The 17,878-nt window shown below is 34.2% G+C and overlaps 1 protein-coding gene across 1 annotated transcript; it reads right to left on the minus strand.

Moving 5' to 3' along the window:
* Window positions 1–258: 258 nt before the first annotated feature.
* LOC127101001 (bidirectional sugar transporter SWEET10) lies at window positions 259–2,466 on the minus strand. Its single transcript, XM_051038309.1, has 6 exons — window positions 2,273–2,466; window positions 1,819–1,855; window positions 1,501–1,714; window positions 1,244–1,405; window positions 1,042–1,161; window positions 259–699 (listed from the first exon to the last, which is right to left on the minus strand). Exons 1-6 carry the CDS (start codon window positions 2,316–2,318, stop codon window positions 508–510), a joined length of 771 nt encoding a protein of 256 aa, XP_050894266.1. The 5' UTR covers window positions 2,319–2,466; the 3' UTR covers window positions 259–507.
* Window positions 2,467–17,878: the final 15,412 nt, after the last annotated feature.

The raw sequence follows: 17,878 nt of genomic DNA on the forward strand, positions 1-17,878 counted from the left end.
TCTTACCTCACGAATCAAGCTACCTTAGACTAATTGTCGTAGTTATAATTTGTCATTAATATAACAATGATTAAATTATAAAATCAAATTATAAAATAAAACTATAAAAGTGTAGCAATCAATTATATCATTGTATATATTACTAAACAAAAAAATATTACTTAAACAATTCATTTTCATTAATATTGGAACATTGATCACATGAAATTATTTAGAACATTGACGTAGTATAGGACATTAATTATTAGAGTTATAATATATGGCCAAAGCTTAGGAATATATTGTTATATAATTGCTTTCATAGCCATTGCCAATTACACCAAATTAAAACCACACCTTTACATTAATTAATAATCATAATAATAATAATAATAATAAAAACTAAACACTTATACAAGAAACTAAACACCCTTCTTGCATTTTACAATATTATATGAAATTGAAAGTTTAGGTTAAGTATTTTTTTCTTCAATTTTTTTATTATTTTTCTGGTCATGGATCCTTTAATCAGAATTTGCTAACCGCACCTCCTCCACCTGCAGGATTGTGTTCAGATCCAGTCTTCACAACATCAATGATATGGCCACCACTCAGTTCTTGACCCTTCAATGGTGCCTGAAGCACTGGTGTTGCATTTCTATATATCAAATATATCACCATCTGAATTATGCCAAACACAAACCCAAGTGTATTTGGTAGCTGCATCATCCAAAGTACAAACATTAATGAAATACTCATAATAACTTATTTAATAAAAGTAATAAAAATAATTAAATAAAATACTTTTGTTTATCCAAAAGAAGAAAAGAATAAATTAATTTATAACTTAGCTTTTCCTATATGTAAAGTTTTCTAATTAAATTATTGGGGGGAGGGGGGTCCATATAGCACTCAAATATTTCTTTTCATGGAAACTCCATATGAATGGAGCACAAAAATATTTAGTATATTTTTCTAAAAGTATATTTCAACATTATCAAATATAAAGTGAAGGTGAAATTTTTCCCAAAATGAAAAGTGAATTAAAAATAATGAACTTACAGCAACATAGTAATCCTTGAGGAGAAGGCCATAGAAGAACCACATAACAGCATTGATGGTTAAGAAGAAGGACAAGAAAAATGGCATGTATTCGACACTCCTCGTTCTTATAACTTTGCTCTGCACAAAATCATCGTCAAAATTTAATTATATACATTAAAATTTTATAGGCAAAAATAATTTTATATCTTTGAATTCTTACGATGACGAAGAGAGGTGCAGCGAAAACACTTATGTTGAAAACAAGACAAATCCATCCGATAATAGAAAGACGTTTCGCTCCCTTGGCGAGGTAAAGAGTTGATAGAAGCATGGCTCCGAATCCGAACACATTCAGCAAGAGAAGTAGTTTTATGGTAGAAAGCTATAAGAAAATAAAAAAAAATTATAAAAATTTAAATTTTATAGTAATTTTTTTTTAATAATTACGTATAAGGTTAATTAAAAAAATAAACATACCCTAGATTTCTTTGAGGCATAAATCAGGAAGATTATGAGATAAGCTGATTCAACAATAATTCCAAAAGTGTTAATGGTGATGAGAAGAAGAGCAGCTTCTCTTTTCACAAATGCATAGTAAATCCAAAGCATTGCACTGAAAAGTGCAACAACATAAGGAAGTGACTGAAATCCTTCAGCAGATTTTTTCTTGAAGATTATGTAAAAAGTTGGCCTGCATAAAAAAAAAATATATATATATATATATATAAGTCCAAAAATTTGTTAATTCAAAGCTTTGACTAATTAATATACAAAAAAACAAAAATGGTTACTTACACAGGTGAAAGAAACACTGCAAAGGAAATGATGTTGCCTATAAAAACGACAATAAAACGACAAAATTAATATTAGGGTTGAAATGAAAAATACGCTCTATCACCATGCAATCTGCATGTAAACCTATATATGTATATATAGTCGATAAAATTTTAAACCCTAAAGAATAATAGCATATCAACTTTTAGATATAAATTTGATATGCATGGTTACAACAAGCATAATAAATTATGTTAATGAAGAATGAGAAAAATAAAAGTATGATGAATATGCATGGATTATAGCTATAGGTATAGCTATATATATATCTATCTAGAGAGAAATACTTACTTGGGCAAAATCCCAAATAAATATTGTATAGGCACACACATAATATAAATAAATTAAAATGAAAAAGATTAAAATAATGATGAATGATTAGTCTTCATTGTGCCTAAGTTTGTATGACTCCTACCTAGAAGGCCAAAGACAAAAGCCAAAGTTTCACGATGCATGGCCATTTCTTGAATCTAAGTAAAAAACTGTTGAAAACTTTGGAATAATTTAAGAATAAGTGTCACTCTCTTTCTTTCTCAAAGTGATCAAAACCCTTAGTTGAAGGTATCACTTTGTTTCTCTCTCTAAATTCCACGAGTCGATATGCATATAATATGAGTGTATTTATAGTGCTAGAAAGTTTGCATTAGTTGAGCAAGGTCAAGTTGCAAAAGAAAATGCACTTAAAGTATATACACTAGTTCATTCATGATCTCAAACGTTACTTGCTTTTAACACACTATCCAAATACTTTTCTTACCCTATTGCAATCTTTTACCTTATTTGGTTTTAACCATTTCAACATATACACTCCCTCTCACGAAGTAACTATTGCTATTTCTAGTATACATACACAAAATTTTAGTTGGGGCCACCATGATTCTTTATGATGTGTCACCCACTAAGTGGTTTAAAGGATTACAACTCATACTGTGTGATAATACACTTGTATTACCCATTTATTGTTTCATTCCTATACCACAGGGTAAGGGTGCTCTTATGACTTCTCTAAGTCTTATATATGGTATTTTTACCTTAAGAATGTTGTGGTTGTTGCATCAATATCCATTTAGGCATCATTTACACCCATTTCTTATATTTAATCTTATTTAATGGTGTTTGGCACTAAATATAAATATATTTGTCATAGTTTTTTAGTTTAGTCTCTTCTACTTAAGAAAAAGTTGAAATAAATATAGAAATTTATATGTGAAGTGGTCCAACATTGTGGTATAGGATTTAGGTGGCCATGGTAAAAAGGAAGGATGATACTTGATCCCTTAAGTTAAGTCTTTTATTCTCGATCATCTTTTATATGGTGGAGAAATGTGTCTTTGATGAATTCTAAAGTAGATGATCATTTTGATCAGGATTTTGAGGGTTTTTGTATGAGAGTGGATAATGATCTTCAAACATTTCTTTAGGACAACCCTTAGATGGGAGCTACTCCTCTTGGTGTTAAGTTTACGAGGTTTTATAGTGTTTATAGCATGATTGGTAAGTTTGTTGGCGAGATTGGAACTCTGGTGATTGGTAAGTTTGTTGGCGAGATTGGAACTCTGGTGATTAGGGTGCTTCACTATGAACTCAGATGTGTGTGTGTGTTGTCAATAATTTTTTCCTTTTTTATTCGAGATGTGATTGCATCCCAACATCCTGACACATGGTGGTGGAGTCATGCTAAAGCTGGAGTGTTTTTAATTTCATCGACTTCTTCTTCTCTTGTTAACAAGGTCCCCTTATCCAGCTACCATTCCTCGAGGGTGGATTCACTTTATCACTGATTTGCGGGTAGTTGGACTTCTTCTAAAATGACGGTGTTTTCTTGAAAACGCTTGCATAATAAGATCCCCACTAGGGTTATCTTTTTAAGCGTAGGGTTATTGTGGATGTTAAGAGTGTGAGGTGTCCTATGTGTAAGGGGGGATAAATTTTGTTCACGATTGTTCGTTACTAGTGAGTTGACAGCCTCCTTGTGGTATATAATTTTTCGATCCACTACTACAAATAATACATTTTATGACAAATCTTTCACCTTATCCAACCAAAAACTGAGGTAAAAGGTCAAGGTGTGTGATGTTTAATTTTATCTTTTTAAGAAATACCATATATTCCATCGATTTCTAAATATAACCGAGGGAAAAAAATTAAGGACATGCTTCAAATCCCAGCATCAGCAGTTTATGTTTTTTCTTTGAAAACGATGTCTTTCTTTTTATTTTATTTAATCTTTTGATGGTGTTGGGCACTAAATATAAATATATTTGTGAGATGGATAAGTTAGTCATAATTTTTTAGGTTAGTCTCTTCTACTTAAGAAAAAAGTTGAAATAAATATAGAAAATTATATGTGAAATGGTACAGCATTATGGTATAGGATTTAGGTGGCCCTGGTGAGAAGGAAGGATAACACTCCATCCCTTAAGTTGAGTCTTCTATTCTCGATCGTCTTTTATTTGGTGGAGAGATGTGTCTTTGATGAGTTCTAAAGTATATGGTCATTCTGATCGGTATTTAGAGGGCTTTCTAATGAGAGTAGGTAATGATCTTCAAATATTCCTTTAGGACAACCCTTGGGTGGGGTCTACTCCTCTTAGTGTTAGGTTTATGAGGTTTTATAGTGTTTACAACCGGGTCGGTAAGTTTGTTGCCAAGATTGGAGTCCTGGTGATTGGCGTGCTTCACTAGGACCTCAGATGAGGGATGTCTCTTTTTGTATATGAGCATGAGATGGTCAATAATTTTTTTCATTTTTATTCGAGATTTGATTCCATCCCAACATCCTGACCCATGGTGGTGGAGTCATGCTAAAGATGAAGTTTTTTTAGTTTCATCGTCTTCTTCTTCTCTTGTTAACAAAATCCCCTTATCCAGCTACCATTCCTCGAGAGTGGATTCGCTTTATCACTAATTTAGGGGGTAGTTGGGCTCCTACTAAAATGGTGGTGTTTTCTTGAAAACTCTTGCAGAATAAGATCCCTACTGGGATTAATATTTTTAAGCGTAGGGTTATTGTGGATGTTGAGAGTGTGAGGTGTCTTGTGCATAAGGGAGGGTAAAATTTATTCCCATTTGTTTGTTACCAGTGAGTTGACAACCTCATTGTGGTATATAATTTTTAGATGGTTAGGAAGGCCTTTAGTCCTTCCTAAGGATTTTCATTCTCCTATTGAATTGTTTGTTTCCTTGTGAGAGGTTCTTATTGATTTGTCAAGCAATAGTTTGTTCTCTTTGGAAACTCCAAAATGATGTGGTCTTTACATGTAAGTCTACGTTTGTGTATGAGGTAGAAAATAAACGCATCTTCCTTGCTTAGAATTGGTTCCAATGTAGGCATGTGACTATCTCATGTGCTTTCTCTAATTGACTTGTTAACCCTATTATATGTCTGAGCCAATAGTTGTACGAGAGTATTCACCAACTCCTTTGTTGGAATATTCTTGGTGCTTTTTAGTATTTTTGGTTTTTGTTGGCGGTCGTTCTTAGAGGTTGATATCTAGCATACATAGAGTATAACATGAATATCCAGACTATACAAAAATGAATATATAGAACTCAATAGAGAATGCGGTAAATGAAATAATGATAAATCAAGTAATTCGTAAAGATAAACACCCAATCAAACAAAGAAGCAAACAAAACTAGGCTCGACTCCTACTTGCAAAAGCAAGGACTCCCCAGCAGAGTCGCCAACTGAAGCTAGCAGAAATATACCTGAGTGCATCGCACACTCGAAGATACAACAGAGGCGCCTTCGAACTTTATTTATTTCCAAAGGAAAGGTAAAACATCAATAAAACCCAAGGTAAAGAGAAAAAGTATAAGGAAGTTAGTTATGCAAGGGGAAGATATTAGCATCCCTCACATCCATTATACTCAACGAGAATCATTTTGATTGTTCTTTGCTCGGATGGGTGTTACTATCTAAAGATTACTCACAAAAGAATCAAGTAAAGAAGAATGGAATAGACAAAGTGCTCGGTGAGGATTATGGCCCTCATGCCTACGTATCCTTATAGTGCAATAAGAAATTCAGAGCTCTATAGTTCGTAGAACTAATGGTGGGAGATGAAAGAAGTTATGATAAAGGTATGGTCTGAACAAAAAAATAATGTTGTTTGAACCCGTAAGGTAGGTGTGTTTGAACTCAAGAGGAAACTAGCATCAATCTGAAAAGAAGGGTATTTGCCTATATAAGGGCATACAAGGATTCAAACGAAATGTATGTCCGTGCAAGACGCACAACTCTTGGATCAGAGGTGGGGCATTGGTTATTGGCCCAAAAGTATGTATGAAACTCAAAGAAATAGTATGTTTGGTTTAAAGAGAAAGTATATCACTAAGGATGAATGGTTTGAAGGTATTGAATGATGAATGATGAAAGATTTAGATGGTGCCTTAAGGCAGAATAAATAATTAATATACTCGCCTAGGACTCAGACCCTTGTGGAACAAAGAAAGAAAGAGATTGGGTTGCCAAGAGACAAAGTAAATTGCTTGAAAAGCGGGAGTGTGGCATTAACCAATATATGGTGTTTAGCCAAAGTGGATTTGTGAAGGCATGGTATGAACCAATGATGCTACCAGAGTTTGAGACTCCACAAGGTAGGAAAAGATGTTTTCCAAAATCGACAACCCTATAAGATAACCTTAGAGAAATCCACAGTCTGCAACTTATAGGCAGGACAAAAGAGTCAAAGTTTGCTTTCCAAAATTTGTAACTTTGTAGGGAAATGTGTCATAGTTTTTACTATACAGGGTAGAGTAGGTGAATGCTAGAGTCTGAAACTCTATAAGGGCAAAGAGAGATGATGCCAAAGTTTGTAACTATATAGGCACTAAAAAAAGTAGCCAGAGTCTGTAAACCTATAGGCATAAAGAATGAATGCCAAATTCTGTAGCTGTCGGAGGAGAGGAATGAAGCTTTGCCAAAGTCTATAATTGTGTAGGAAAAAAGCAAGGTTATTAGAGTAGGAAACTCCATATGGAAAAGGAGAACTTGCCAAAGTCTGAAACTTCATAGAGCGATGAAAAGAATGCCAAAGTTTGTACGTTATGTGTGGCCTCATGCAGACCATAGAATACATCAAAGAACCTACTATACTAGCATATGAAATGATATTCATATAGGTTTTTTCGACTTCAGTACTAGGAGTTTTGATTCGTACTGCGCTTGAATTAAGGATTAGTTGGTGTTACCATAAGGTTTGAATTCGACATACTAAACTTGTCGAGAATCTTCATCAGGTATGTCTCTTGAGATAAGTATAATCTCGAGTGCTTTCTATCTCTATGGATGTCAATCCCAATAATCCTAGAGGAAACTCCCAAACCCTTCATGTCAAACTCCTTATCGAGTTCATCGTTCACCTTTATTACATCCTCGAAACTGTTGTGTGCTATAAGGATGTCATCCACATAAAGCAACAAAATAACAAGTGAATTTCCAGGTAAAAATCTAAAGTAAACACATAATCTATGTGGTCCATGAACTTTTCGAATCTATGTGGGCCATGAACTTGTCGAATCTCCTATTCCATTACCGAGGAGATTGTTTCAGGCCATATAATGACCTCTTCAACTTGCACACATAATCTTCATTTCCTTTTTCTACATACCCTCCAGGTTGCCTCACCAGGAATGTTTCATCTAGATCACCATATAGGAAGGTTGTATTTACATCCATATGTTCAAGTTCTAGGTCGAACTTCACCACCATAGGAAACATTCGAATTGATCTATAATTTACAATAGGTGAGAAAACATCATTAAAGTCGACACCTTCTCTCTAAGTGAACCCCCTAGCAACCAACATTTCCTTAAATTTCTTCGACATCACTCCTTCAATTCCTTCCTTAACCTTGAAGATCCATTAACAGCTGACTAACCTGGCTCCTGCAGGTTTCTCGATCATCTCCTAAGTGTTACTATCATGAAGAGATTTAATCTCATCATCCATGGATTTTAGCCATTCAATATTTTTTTTAATTCCCCACAGCTTCTTTGTAGTCTCTAGGTTCTTCATCAAGAACCTCACTTGCAGAGATTAAGGAAAAAGCTATGAGATCTACATAACAAAGTCTCTAAGGTGGATTGATGAATCTTCTCGGCCTGTATCTTGCTAGAAGGTAGTCATTTTCAGTCTCCTCATCTTCAACAAAAACCTTTCTTCTTCGACATCATATGGGTTATGCAATTCAACATCATTATGCTCCACCTCAACAAGAATCTCTTCCTATTCCAGCTATTCTCCAGAGATCTTTGTACTTTTACCAACGCCATCAGTTTTCTTGAAATCCATCTTAATTTCATTGAAAATTACATCTCAACTTGTGATACACCTCATGTGACCTGGCTCTAGGTACCACAACCTATAAGCTTTCACTCATTCAGGGTATCTAAGGAACATATATCTCAAAGCTCTAGGTTTGACTTTGTCTCTCCTAATATGAGCATTGGCTACACAACCAAATACTCTAAGTTTGTCTAGATTGGGTGTATGTTTCGACTAGACTTATTCAGGCGTTTTCATCCTCAAGGCAGTCGAGGGACACCTATTTATCAGGTAAGTTGCAGTCATGGCTGGCTCAGCCCAAAAAACTTTCTTGTATCCCAGAATAACTAACATGAACCTCACTCTTTCCATAATGGTTCGATCAAAACTTTTAGCCAAACCATTTTTTGGGGAGTACCTACAACAGTTATGTGCCTTGCAATACCATATGCAACAAAATAGTTGTCGAATGTCTCATTGTAAAATTCAAAACCATTGTCGAACCTTAACCTCTTGATCTTTCCGCCAGTTTGGTTTTCGACCATAGTCTTCCAACTTTTGAAATTTTCAAAAGTTTTTTCCTTAGCATTTTGAATGAATACCCATAACTTTTGTGAGTAATCATCAACTATAGATGAAAAATATCTTGCACCCGAGTGTGAAGGATTTCTTGCAAGCCACCAAATATATAATCAAGGGATCCATGTGCTCTTTGTGTACCTTTGTTAAAATTCACCCTACAGGATTTACCAAATACAAAAGGTTCACAAAACTCCAGTTTTTTTTACCTTATCACCACATATCAGATTTTGTTTCGACAATTTTACCAGGCCTCTTTCACTGACATGGAAAAGTCGCTTGTGCCATAACTCAATCTTCGAGACATGTTTTGTGGATGTCACATCTGCTGAACCAGTTACAACCTCAGCCTCAAGGGTATACATGCCTTTCCTCTTGATGTCTCTCAAGACTTCCTTCGACCCCTTCATTACCCTTAGGATACTTTTGTCTCATTTGAAAACATGTCCTTTCTTGTCGAATTCACCAAGAGAAATCAAATTCCTTTTAAGATCAGGTACATACCTGACATCAGTCAATAGTCTTATTGACTCAGTATGGATCTTGAATCTTACAAATTAAATACCTGTAATTTTGCAGGCTTTGTTATTTCCCAGCAACACTGATCCACAATCTTGATCACATAGTTCTTTAAACACATCTTTGTTTTGAGTCATGTGCCAAGTAAAACCTGAATCCATAACTCACTCCTTGATAGAGTCACTTCTTGAAACCACTAGGACATCATATGATTCATAATCATTTTGCACAATGGGAGCATTACCATTATCCTTTCCACCATGATTATTCATTCGATATGGGAACACCTTTCTTGTGTGACCCTCATTCTTACAATCATAACACCTAATTGCAATAACATTACCACCATAAGAATCATGTAGAACTTTACCCTTCTTCTTCTCAAACATGCCATCTTTCTTTGAGAATTTACCCTTAACAGACAAACCTTCACCAACAAAAGATGGCTTGTGCTCTTTTAGTTTTTTTAAATCCTTAGAGTACAAGGTTGATTTAACTTCTTCAAAGGTCAATGACTCTCTTCCATACAAGATTGCTTCCTTGATCTTAATCATAAATCTTGACCTCAATATTTTAAAGATCAAGAATCAAATTGTTGAAGATATTCAGTTGCTCAACCAAGACTTTGTACTCACTCATCTTGAATGAATACAAAGCTTGCTTCAGGTAGAGGCGATTGACCAAAGCTTTGGTCATATACACTCCCTCGAGTTTGCTCCATACATCCACTGTCGTCTTCTCCTTCGAGATCTATCAGAGAACCTTATCACCAAGGCTCAATATGATAGCGATGTGGGAGCTCTCGATCATCGTCGTCTTTTCCTTCTCCTTTAGGGCAACATCCATCTTTTCCGATCCTTTCAAGCCTTATAATAAACCATGTTGAACCAGTAAGGCATGTATCTTCAAGTGCCACAAACCAAAAAATTTCTTCACAAGTGAATTTCTTAATCTCACATATAGTTGACGACATCTTCTCCTCCACGCTCACCACACCAATTTGTTGTGAAAAGTGATGGCCAGAAAACAAAGTACGATCGGTTTTTTGATTTTGGTATGTGGCACTTGAAGATTCAAGCCATACTTGTTCAGCATGGTTTTTTAGAAGCGTTGAAAAGATCAGAGAAGATGGATGCTTCCCTGGAGGAGAAGGAGAAGAGGACAATGATCGAAAAAGTCTATAACACCATTGTATTGAGCCTTGGTCATAAGATTCCACGACAGGTTTCAAAGGAAAAACTACAGTTAGTGTATGGATGAAACTCGAAGGTTTGTACATGACAAAGTTGTTGGTGAATCACCTCTACCTGATGAAAGATTTATATTCATTCAAGATGAGTGAAGACAAAGTCTTGACTGAACAACTTGATATGTTCATTAAGCTGATTCTTGATCTTGAGAATATTAGGGTTACTATCAGTGATGAAGATCAAGCGTTGTTGTTATTGTGTGCTTTACCAAGATCTCATGCTCATTTCAAAGAAATTCTCTTGTATGGAAAAGAGCCATTGGCCTTTGAAGAAGTTCAATCATCCTGGTAATCGAAGGATTTGAACAAAATAAATGAGCATAATCCATCATCTGTTAGTGAAGGATTGTCCATAAAAGGAAAATTCACAATGAAAGATGGTAGGTTTGAAAAGAAGAAGGGTAAAGTTCTACATAATTCTTCTAGTGGTAATGCTTATGTTATTAGGTGTTATCATTGTAAGAAGGAGGTTCACACAAGAAATGTGTGCCTTGATCAAATGAATAATCATAGTGGAAAGGATAATGGTAATGCAACCATTGTGCAAGATGATTATGAATCATTTGATGTCCTGGTGGTTTCAAGTAGCGACTCTAGCAAGGAATGGATTATGGATTTAGGTTTCACTTAGAACCTGACTCAAAATAAATATGTGTTTTAGGAACTACATGATCAAGATGTTGGATCGGTGTTGCTTGGAAACAAAAAAACCCTGCAAAATCGCAGGTATTGGATTTGTAAGATTCAAGCTTCATGATGAGTCAATAAAGCTATTGAATGATACCAGGTATGTGCCTGAACTCAAAAGGAATTTGATTTTTCTTGGTGAATTCGACAAGAAGGGATATGTGTTGAAAGGAGAAAAAATTATCCTAAGGGTAGTGAAGGGGTCGAAGGAAGTCTTGAGAGGCATCAAGAGGCAAGGCATGTATACCATTAAGGTTGGGGTTGTAAGTGGTTCAGCAGATGTGGCATCCAAAAAGCTGCCGTCGAAGGCAGAACTATGGCATAAGCGACTTGGCCATATCAGTGAAAGAGGCCTGGTCGAATTATCGAAACAAAATATATTATTTAGTGACAAGGTAAAAAACTAGAGTTTTGTGAATCTTGTGTATCTGGTAAATCCTGTAGGGTGAAGTTTAACAAAGCTAAACAAATAACACATGGATCCCTTGATTATATCCATGATGGTCCTTGGGTGCCTACAAGAAATCCTTCACACTCAGGTGCAAGATATTTTCTATCCATAGTTGATGATTACTCATGAAAGTTGTAGGTATTCATTCAGAAAGATAAGGATGAAACTTTTGAAAATTTAAAAAGTTGGAAGACTCTGGTCTAAAACCGAACTGGTAGAAAGGTCAAGAGGTTGAGGAACAACAATGGTCTTGAATTTTTCAATGATGCTTTCGACAACTATTGTGTTGCGTTTGGGATTTCAAGGAATAGAACTACGGCATGAACTCCCCAACAAAATGGTTTGGGTGAAAGGTTTAATAGAACCATTCTGGAAAGAGTGAGGTGCATGTTGGTTAGTGAGACATTAAAGAAGGTGTTTTAGGTAGAAGTTTTTGTAACTGCAGCATACTTGATAAATAGGTGCTCATTGACTGCCGTAGGGATGAAAACACTTGAAGAAGTTCGGTCGAGGCATCCACCTAATCTCGACAAACTTAGAGTATTTGAGTATGTAGCCTATGCTTACATTAGGAAAGACACGGTCAAACCTAGAGCTCTAAGATGTATGTTTGTTGGATGCCCTGAAGGAGTCAAAGCTTATAGATTGTGGTGCCTAGAGGCAAGCCACAGGAAGTGTATCACAAGTCGAGATGTAGTTTTCAATGAAGTTGAGATGGATTTAAGAAAACTTATGACGTTGGTCGAGGTACAAAGATATCTAGAGAGGAGAGGAACAAGAAGAGATTCATGTTGAGGTGGAGCATAGTGATGTTGAATTACATAACCCATATGAATTTGAAGAACAAACCTAAGTTATTGATGAAAATGAGGAGACTGAATGACTACCTGCTGGAAAGAGACAGGTCGAGAAGAGTCATCAAGCCACCTCAAATACTTGGTTATGCAGTTCTCATATCTTATGCCTTAATCTCTGCAAGTGAGGTCCTAAATGAAGAACTTAGAGACTATAAGGAAGTTATGAGGAGTCAAGATTATACTGAATGAATGAAAGCCATGGATGATGAGATGAAATTTTTTCATGATAATAATACTCGAAAGCTGATCAAGAAACCTAAAAGGGCGAAGTTAGTCAGCTGCAAGTGGATTTAAAGGTTAAGGAAGGAATCAAATTAGTGATATCGAAGCGATTTAAGGAAATGTTGGTTGCTAGGGGGTTCATTCAAAAAGAAGGTTCTGACTTCAATGATGTGTTCTCACTTGTTGTAAGGCACAAATACATTAGAATGTTGTTAGCCATTATGGAAAATTTTGACTTAAAACTTGAACAGATGGATGTGAAGACAACCTTCCTCTATGGCGATCTAGATGAAACAATCATGATAAGGAAACTTGAAGGGCATGTAGAAAGAGGAAAGTAAGATTATGTGTGCAAGTTAAATAGATCATCATATGGCCTGAAACAATCTCTTCAACAATGGAATAGGAATTCAACAAGTTTATGGCACACATAGGTTTCACTATGAGCCAGTTCGACCACTGTGTTTACCTCAGGTTCCGACTTGGAAATTCACTTGTTATTTTGTTACTTTATGTGGATGACATCCTCATAGAGAGCAACAATGTCAAGGATGTTATGAAGGTAAAATTAAAACTCAATAAGGAGTTAGAGATGAAGGATCTGGGAGCTTCCTCCAGAATTCTTGAGATTGACATTCAGAGAGATAGAAAGAATTCGAGATTATGCTTATCTCAATAGACATACCTACTGAAGATTATTGACAAGTTTGGTATGTCGAATTCAAAGTCTGTTTTAACACCGACAAATCCTTAGTTCAAGCTGAGTACGACTAAAAGTCCTAGTACTGAAGTCGAAAGAGCTTATATGAATAGCAATCTATATGCTAGTATAGTAGGTTCTTTGATGTTTTCTAATGGTTTGTACAACGCCAGACATAACGTACAGAGTGAGCCCTGTAAGCAGGTATATGGTCAATCCTGGGAAGGCACATTAGAAAGCATTGAAGTAGATTATAAGGTACATAAATGGGTCTCTGAGCAGAGTCATGATTTATGGTGAAGCCTGTGGTAATGATAACAAAGTCAAAATTGAAGGATTTTTCGACTCTGATTATGCAGGTGGTATGGATTCCAGAAAATATATTTTTAGATATGTGTTTACTATGTTTGGCACGATAATCATTTAGAAAGCAATACTTCAAAAGGTTATTTCCTTATCAACCACTGAATCGAAGTATATTTTCCGCACAAAAGCTGTGAAAGAATCATTGTGGCTTCAAGGTTTTGCTAAGGAGATGAAACTTCTAGGTCAAGTTATCATTGTTAAATGTGATAATCAAAATGTCATACATTTGTCGAAGAATTTAACTATCATGAGCGAACCAAGCACATCGATTTTAGGCTATATTTTGTTAGAGAGATAATCGAGCATGGAGAAGTCCAAGTGCTGAAGGTTTCACTGATGACAATGTTGCTGATATGACCACTAAGACATTAGCAAATAGCAAGTTCTTCCACTGCATGCAGTTGATAAAGCTGCATGATGAAAGCTAGTTTGCTCCTTTGTTGGTGTAGATTTTGTTCCAATGTGGAGATTTGTAGTATTTGGATCGAACTCTAACCTCGATAAAGTTAGTTTCATGGTTCGACAATAGTCGAAGATGTGCATACCGTAGTCGAAGTCTGTTCTTGCATGCAAAAATATGTTAGCTTGTTGATTAAGTTAACATGTTTAATTGGGGCAGTCTATTTGGCCAATTGTTTAGTTTGTTAGTTGAAAGATAGGGCTTAGTTTTCTTATAAATAACATATTAGTTCTCACTTCTCCATCATACACTTATATTCTAATCAGAGAAAAAAAGTGGTGCAATTGAGATTCAATTGTAAACATTATTCCCTAATACGTAGTTGAATCAATAATTCAATTTTAAACCACTTTAAATTGTATTTCTCTTCTGTTCTATCTTTTCCTTTTACTTTGTAATTTTCTTGTTAATAAAAAAATCGACCACTCTATTTTCTTGAGCATTGTTTCACAAAAATATATTTGAAGATATTTTATTAATATTTAGTTACTTCACAAAACTTTTTTATGGGCACGAGTTTAAGAAAGTAGGACATTAGCCTAGCACTTCCATTTTAAATAATCTGAACTTATAAATAGCTAAGGCGAGACTCTAGCATAACAAGTTGAAATTCTTAAACTTGATAGTCGATATAAGTCTTGGTGTTTTTAGCTAGTACAGGGTTGGCTTATTCCACAAAGTCCAAATCTCTCAAGAGAAAAACCGGAGTATAGGTGTATTTCTTCAGGATTAAAAACCTAAATTAATACAAATGGTCGCAAGATTTGACCATTATTATAAATGGTGTCACCAAAATAAAACAATCGACTAGTAAACATGGAAGCCAGTGTAGAAACATTAAAGGAAAGAATAAGAAAAGAAACTTTTGTAGTTTGTCTTTATATTGGTATCTAAAACGTTTGTTACCCATATGATAAATTTGTAAACACAAAATTATAGGAGAAATTACCAAGTAATTACATTGAATAAAAGATATAGGCAGCTTGGAAGACAAGAGCACAATTGGAAAAAAATGCATCAGAAAAAATCAAAGAGGTATTCAATGTTCTGTAGACTGAGACATGGTTTGCAAGGGCTATGGCTAGTGCAATGCTTTACGCTGCAATGATGACCACTATTCCCATGCAATAATTACTAATTGATAATGCACAATGGGATATTTATTTACACCTGAAAATTAAATAAAATATCCATCAAAATTTGAACAAACAATTTTAGAGTTAACAAAATATCCTCTATTTGAGACAAGGTCTGACAAGTATAAATATAGTCAAACATTAATCATTAAATATTTTTCGAGTTTATTAGGGTTTATCATGGTCGTAAAGACTTTATTTAAATCTAGCCAAAATATGTTAGGATTATATAATTGGGCTTTATAACCATATTATGTATTATCAACACAATTATAACATAAGAAGGCATGGGCCATGGAAAAAAAATATGAGAAAGTTGTACATACAAAGATATAACCTACATAATATGGGATGTCACATATCTTAAAACAGAAGAAATCAAGATAGACATGGGATGTCACCTATCTTAAAATAGAAGGAACACTCTTGCATTACCCTCTAAATAGTCTAATGTATTTGACACATTCAATCAATAACTCTATCTTGCACTTTTTTTTTTACTTTCATTTATTTTTTCCATGCATTTTTTAGGTTAATAGTTTAATTTTCCAAATCCCTATTTAACAAACTTTGGAGTAGTAAATTTTTTTTAACTTAGAGATAGACATTTCTTCCTCGATGTAATCACTTGAAGAAAAAAGAATCAATGTTAAAAGTGTTATCGGTTAATTTTCAATTAAATTTCATAGTCCGACAACAACGATGAACAAAGATGTAAAGGCGATAGATATGAGAATTTGATAAGGAAATTCATGACATTGAAATTGGTTTAGGTGCAGGTTTTTTAGTCCTTATGATATTGTTGCAATTGCGATTTCTTAGCCGCAGATTGTATGAATCAATCTACGACCCTTGTGCATGATTGGAGAAGTTGAGTGTGGGGTGGTTCAGGGTTCTTCATAGTATAAGTTAGTCAAAAATCTGAACGAAACTATTTCAATTTAGTTAGAATTGAACCAAACCAAAATTATTGATTTGGTACCGGTTCAGAATTCTAATATACAAATTTGTTAGAAGATATTTTTTATACAAACCAAACTATTTGTTAAGAACAGAACAATTATACATTTTGTCAAAACAATTTAGCAAAAAATTTGAACTTATTTTGAACATTTCTCATTCTGTTTGGGTTCGATTTGGTTTTAATTTTGGTTCAAATTATTTATCATTTAGTTCAGTTCTAAAATTGTTTGTCCAAGACAACTTCAATTAACTAATCAAATATAATCTATGAAGCACAAATTCTGAAAGAAAAACTGCAACATGATACGACACAGACACTCTGACATCGATAATATAAAAAATATAAGATATCAACGCAATTACCTTTAAAATAACATTTAAGTTTCATTTATCCATATATTATAAAATAGTTAAAAGTATTTGATCAATATTAATATTTTTGATTAGTGGACCGTTTTTAAGAGTTCTTGTTGGGTTTCTCAATTAAATGTTGTGTTTAACCAAATAATTTGATGTTGACTTCTTAATAGCTGCAAAAACTGCCAAAACTCGGTGGACTACTCGCGTTTAAAACGTATTTTTTTGTAATGGATTTCAGATTTTGTTGTAATCGCGTTAATAAAGTTTTATGTACAAGAAATAGAATTTGTATTCCATTTTCATTTTACTATGATATCCATCACATTTTCATTATTTTTTTTTCTGATATTTTTTATTATTTATCTGTCTCTTTTCTATAATTATTTATTTATTTTCCACAATGATTCCGGGTCTACGTTGTGAACTATGGTTAGCGACATGCAAATGAATTCCACAACTCTTTACGTCCATATGTTTTTCATGAAAGTGTTTTCTCTTTTCCCTTTTTCTTTTTAATAATTGTGCAGCAGCCATAGAAAAGTTTCAAGATGTAGAGAATGATGTTAACTTCCATATTCGGATTAATATCAATGTTTTTTTGAATATATATATGGTTGCTCCGTCCAATTTCATTTTTGCTTCTTAATGGCCGCATGTTACCTCAAATGGATTAGTTAATCATGTAATCCATTAGTTTCTATATTAAATCAATTAAGTAATAATAAGTTGCAAATATTCTTCTAGGAATTTTAGGAAACCGATTGTAATTTAATAGTTAAGAAATTGAGTTTTTGAGATTTTTAAGAAAACCAAAATATATTTTATGTTTGTTTTATCATAATGATTTGGTTTTTAAAATAATTTAAGAGAGGCTATTCAAAATTATGATATATAATCCAAGTTATTTGTTAGTTACTTAGTAGGTAAGTTATTTGAAGGGCAAGTAACTTACTTTTTTATTGTCGCGCCGCAAAAAATACAGAGTTGTCACTGATTTTTATTTATTCCAAAGGAAAGGAAAAATAGTGATAAAACACCAAGAGAACGGTCTTCACAATCAAGAGTGATTCAGAAGTCGGTTATGCAAGGGAAAATCTTAGCACCATTCACATTCGTTGTACTCAACATGAACCACTATGCTTGTTCTTCATGTGCATGAATGTTGTTATCTGAAGGTTACTTGCTATCGGATAATGAGAGA

The sequence above is a fragment of the Lathyrus oleraceus genome, chromosome 7 (genome assembly GCF_024323335.1).
Source record: "Lathyrus oleraceus cultivar Zhongwan6 chromosome 7, CAAS_Psat_ZW6_1.0, whole genome shotgun sequence".
Taxonomy (NCBI): domain Eukaryota; kingdom Viridiplantae; phylum Streptophyta; class Magnoliopsida; order Fabales; family Fabaceae; genus Lathyrus; species Lathyrus oleraceus.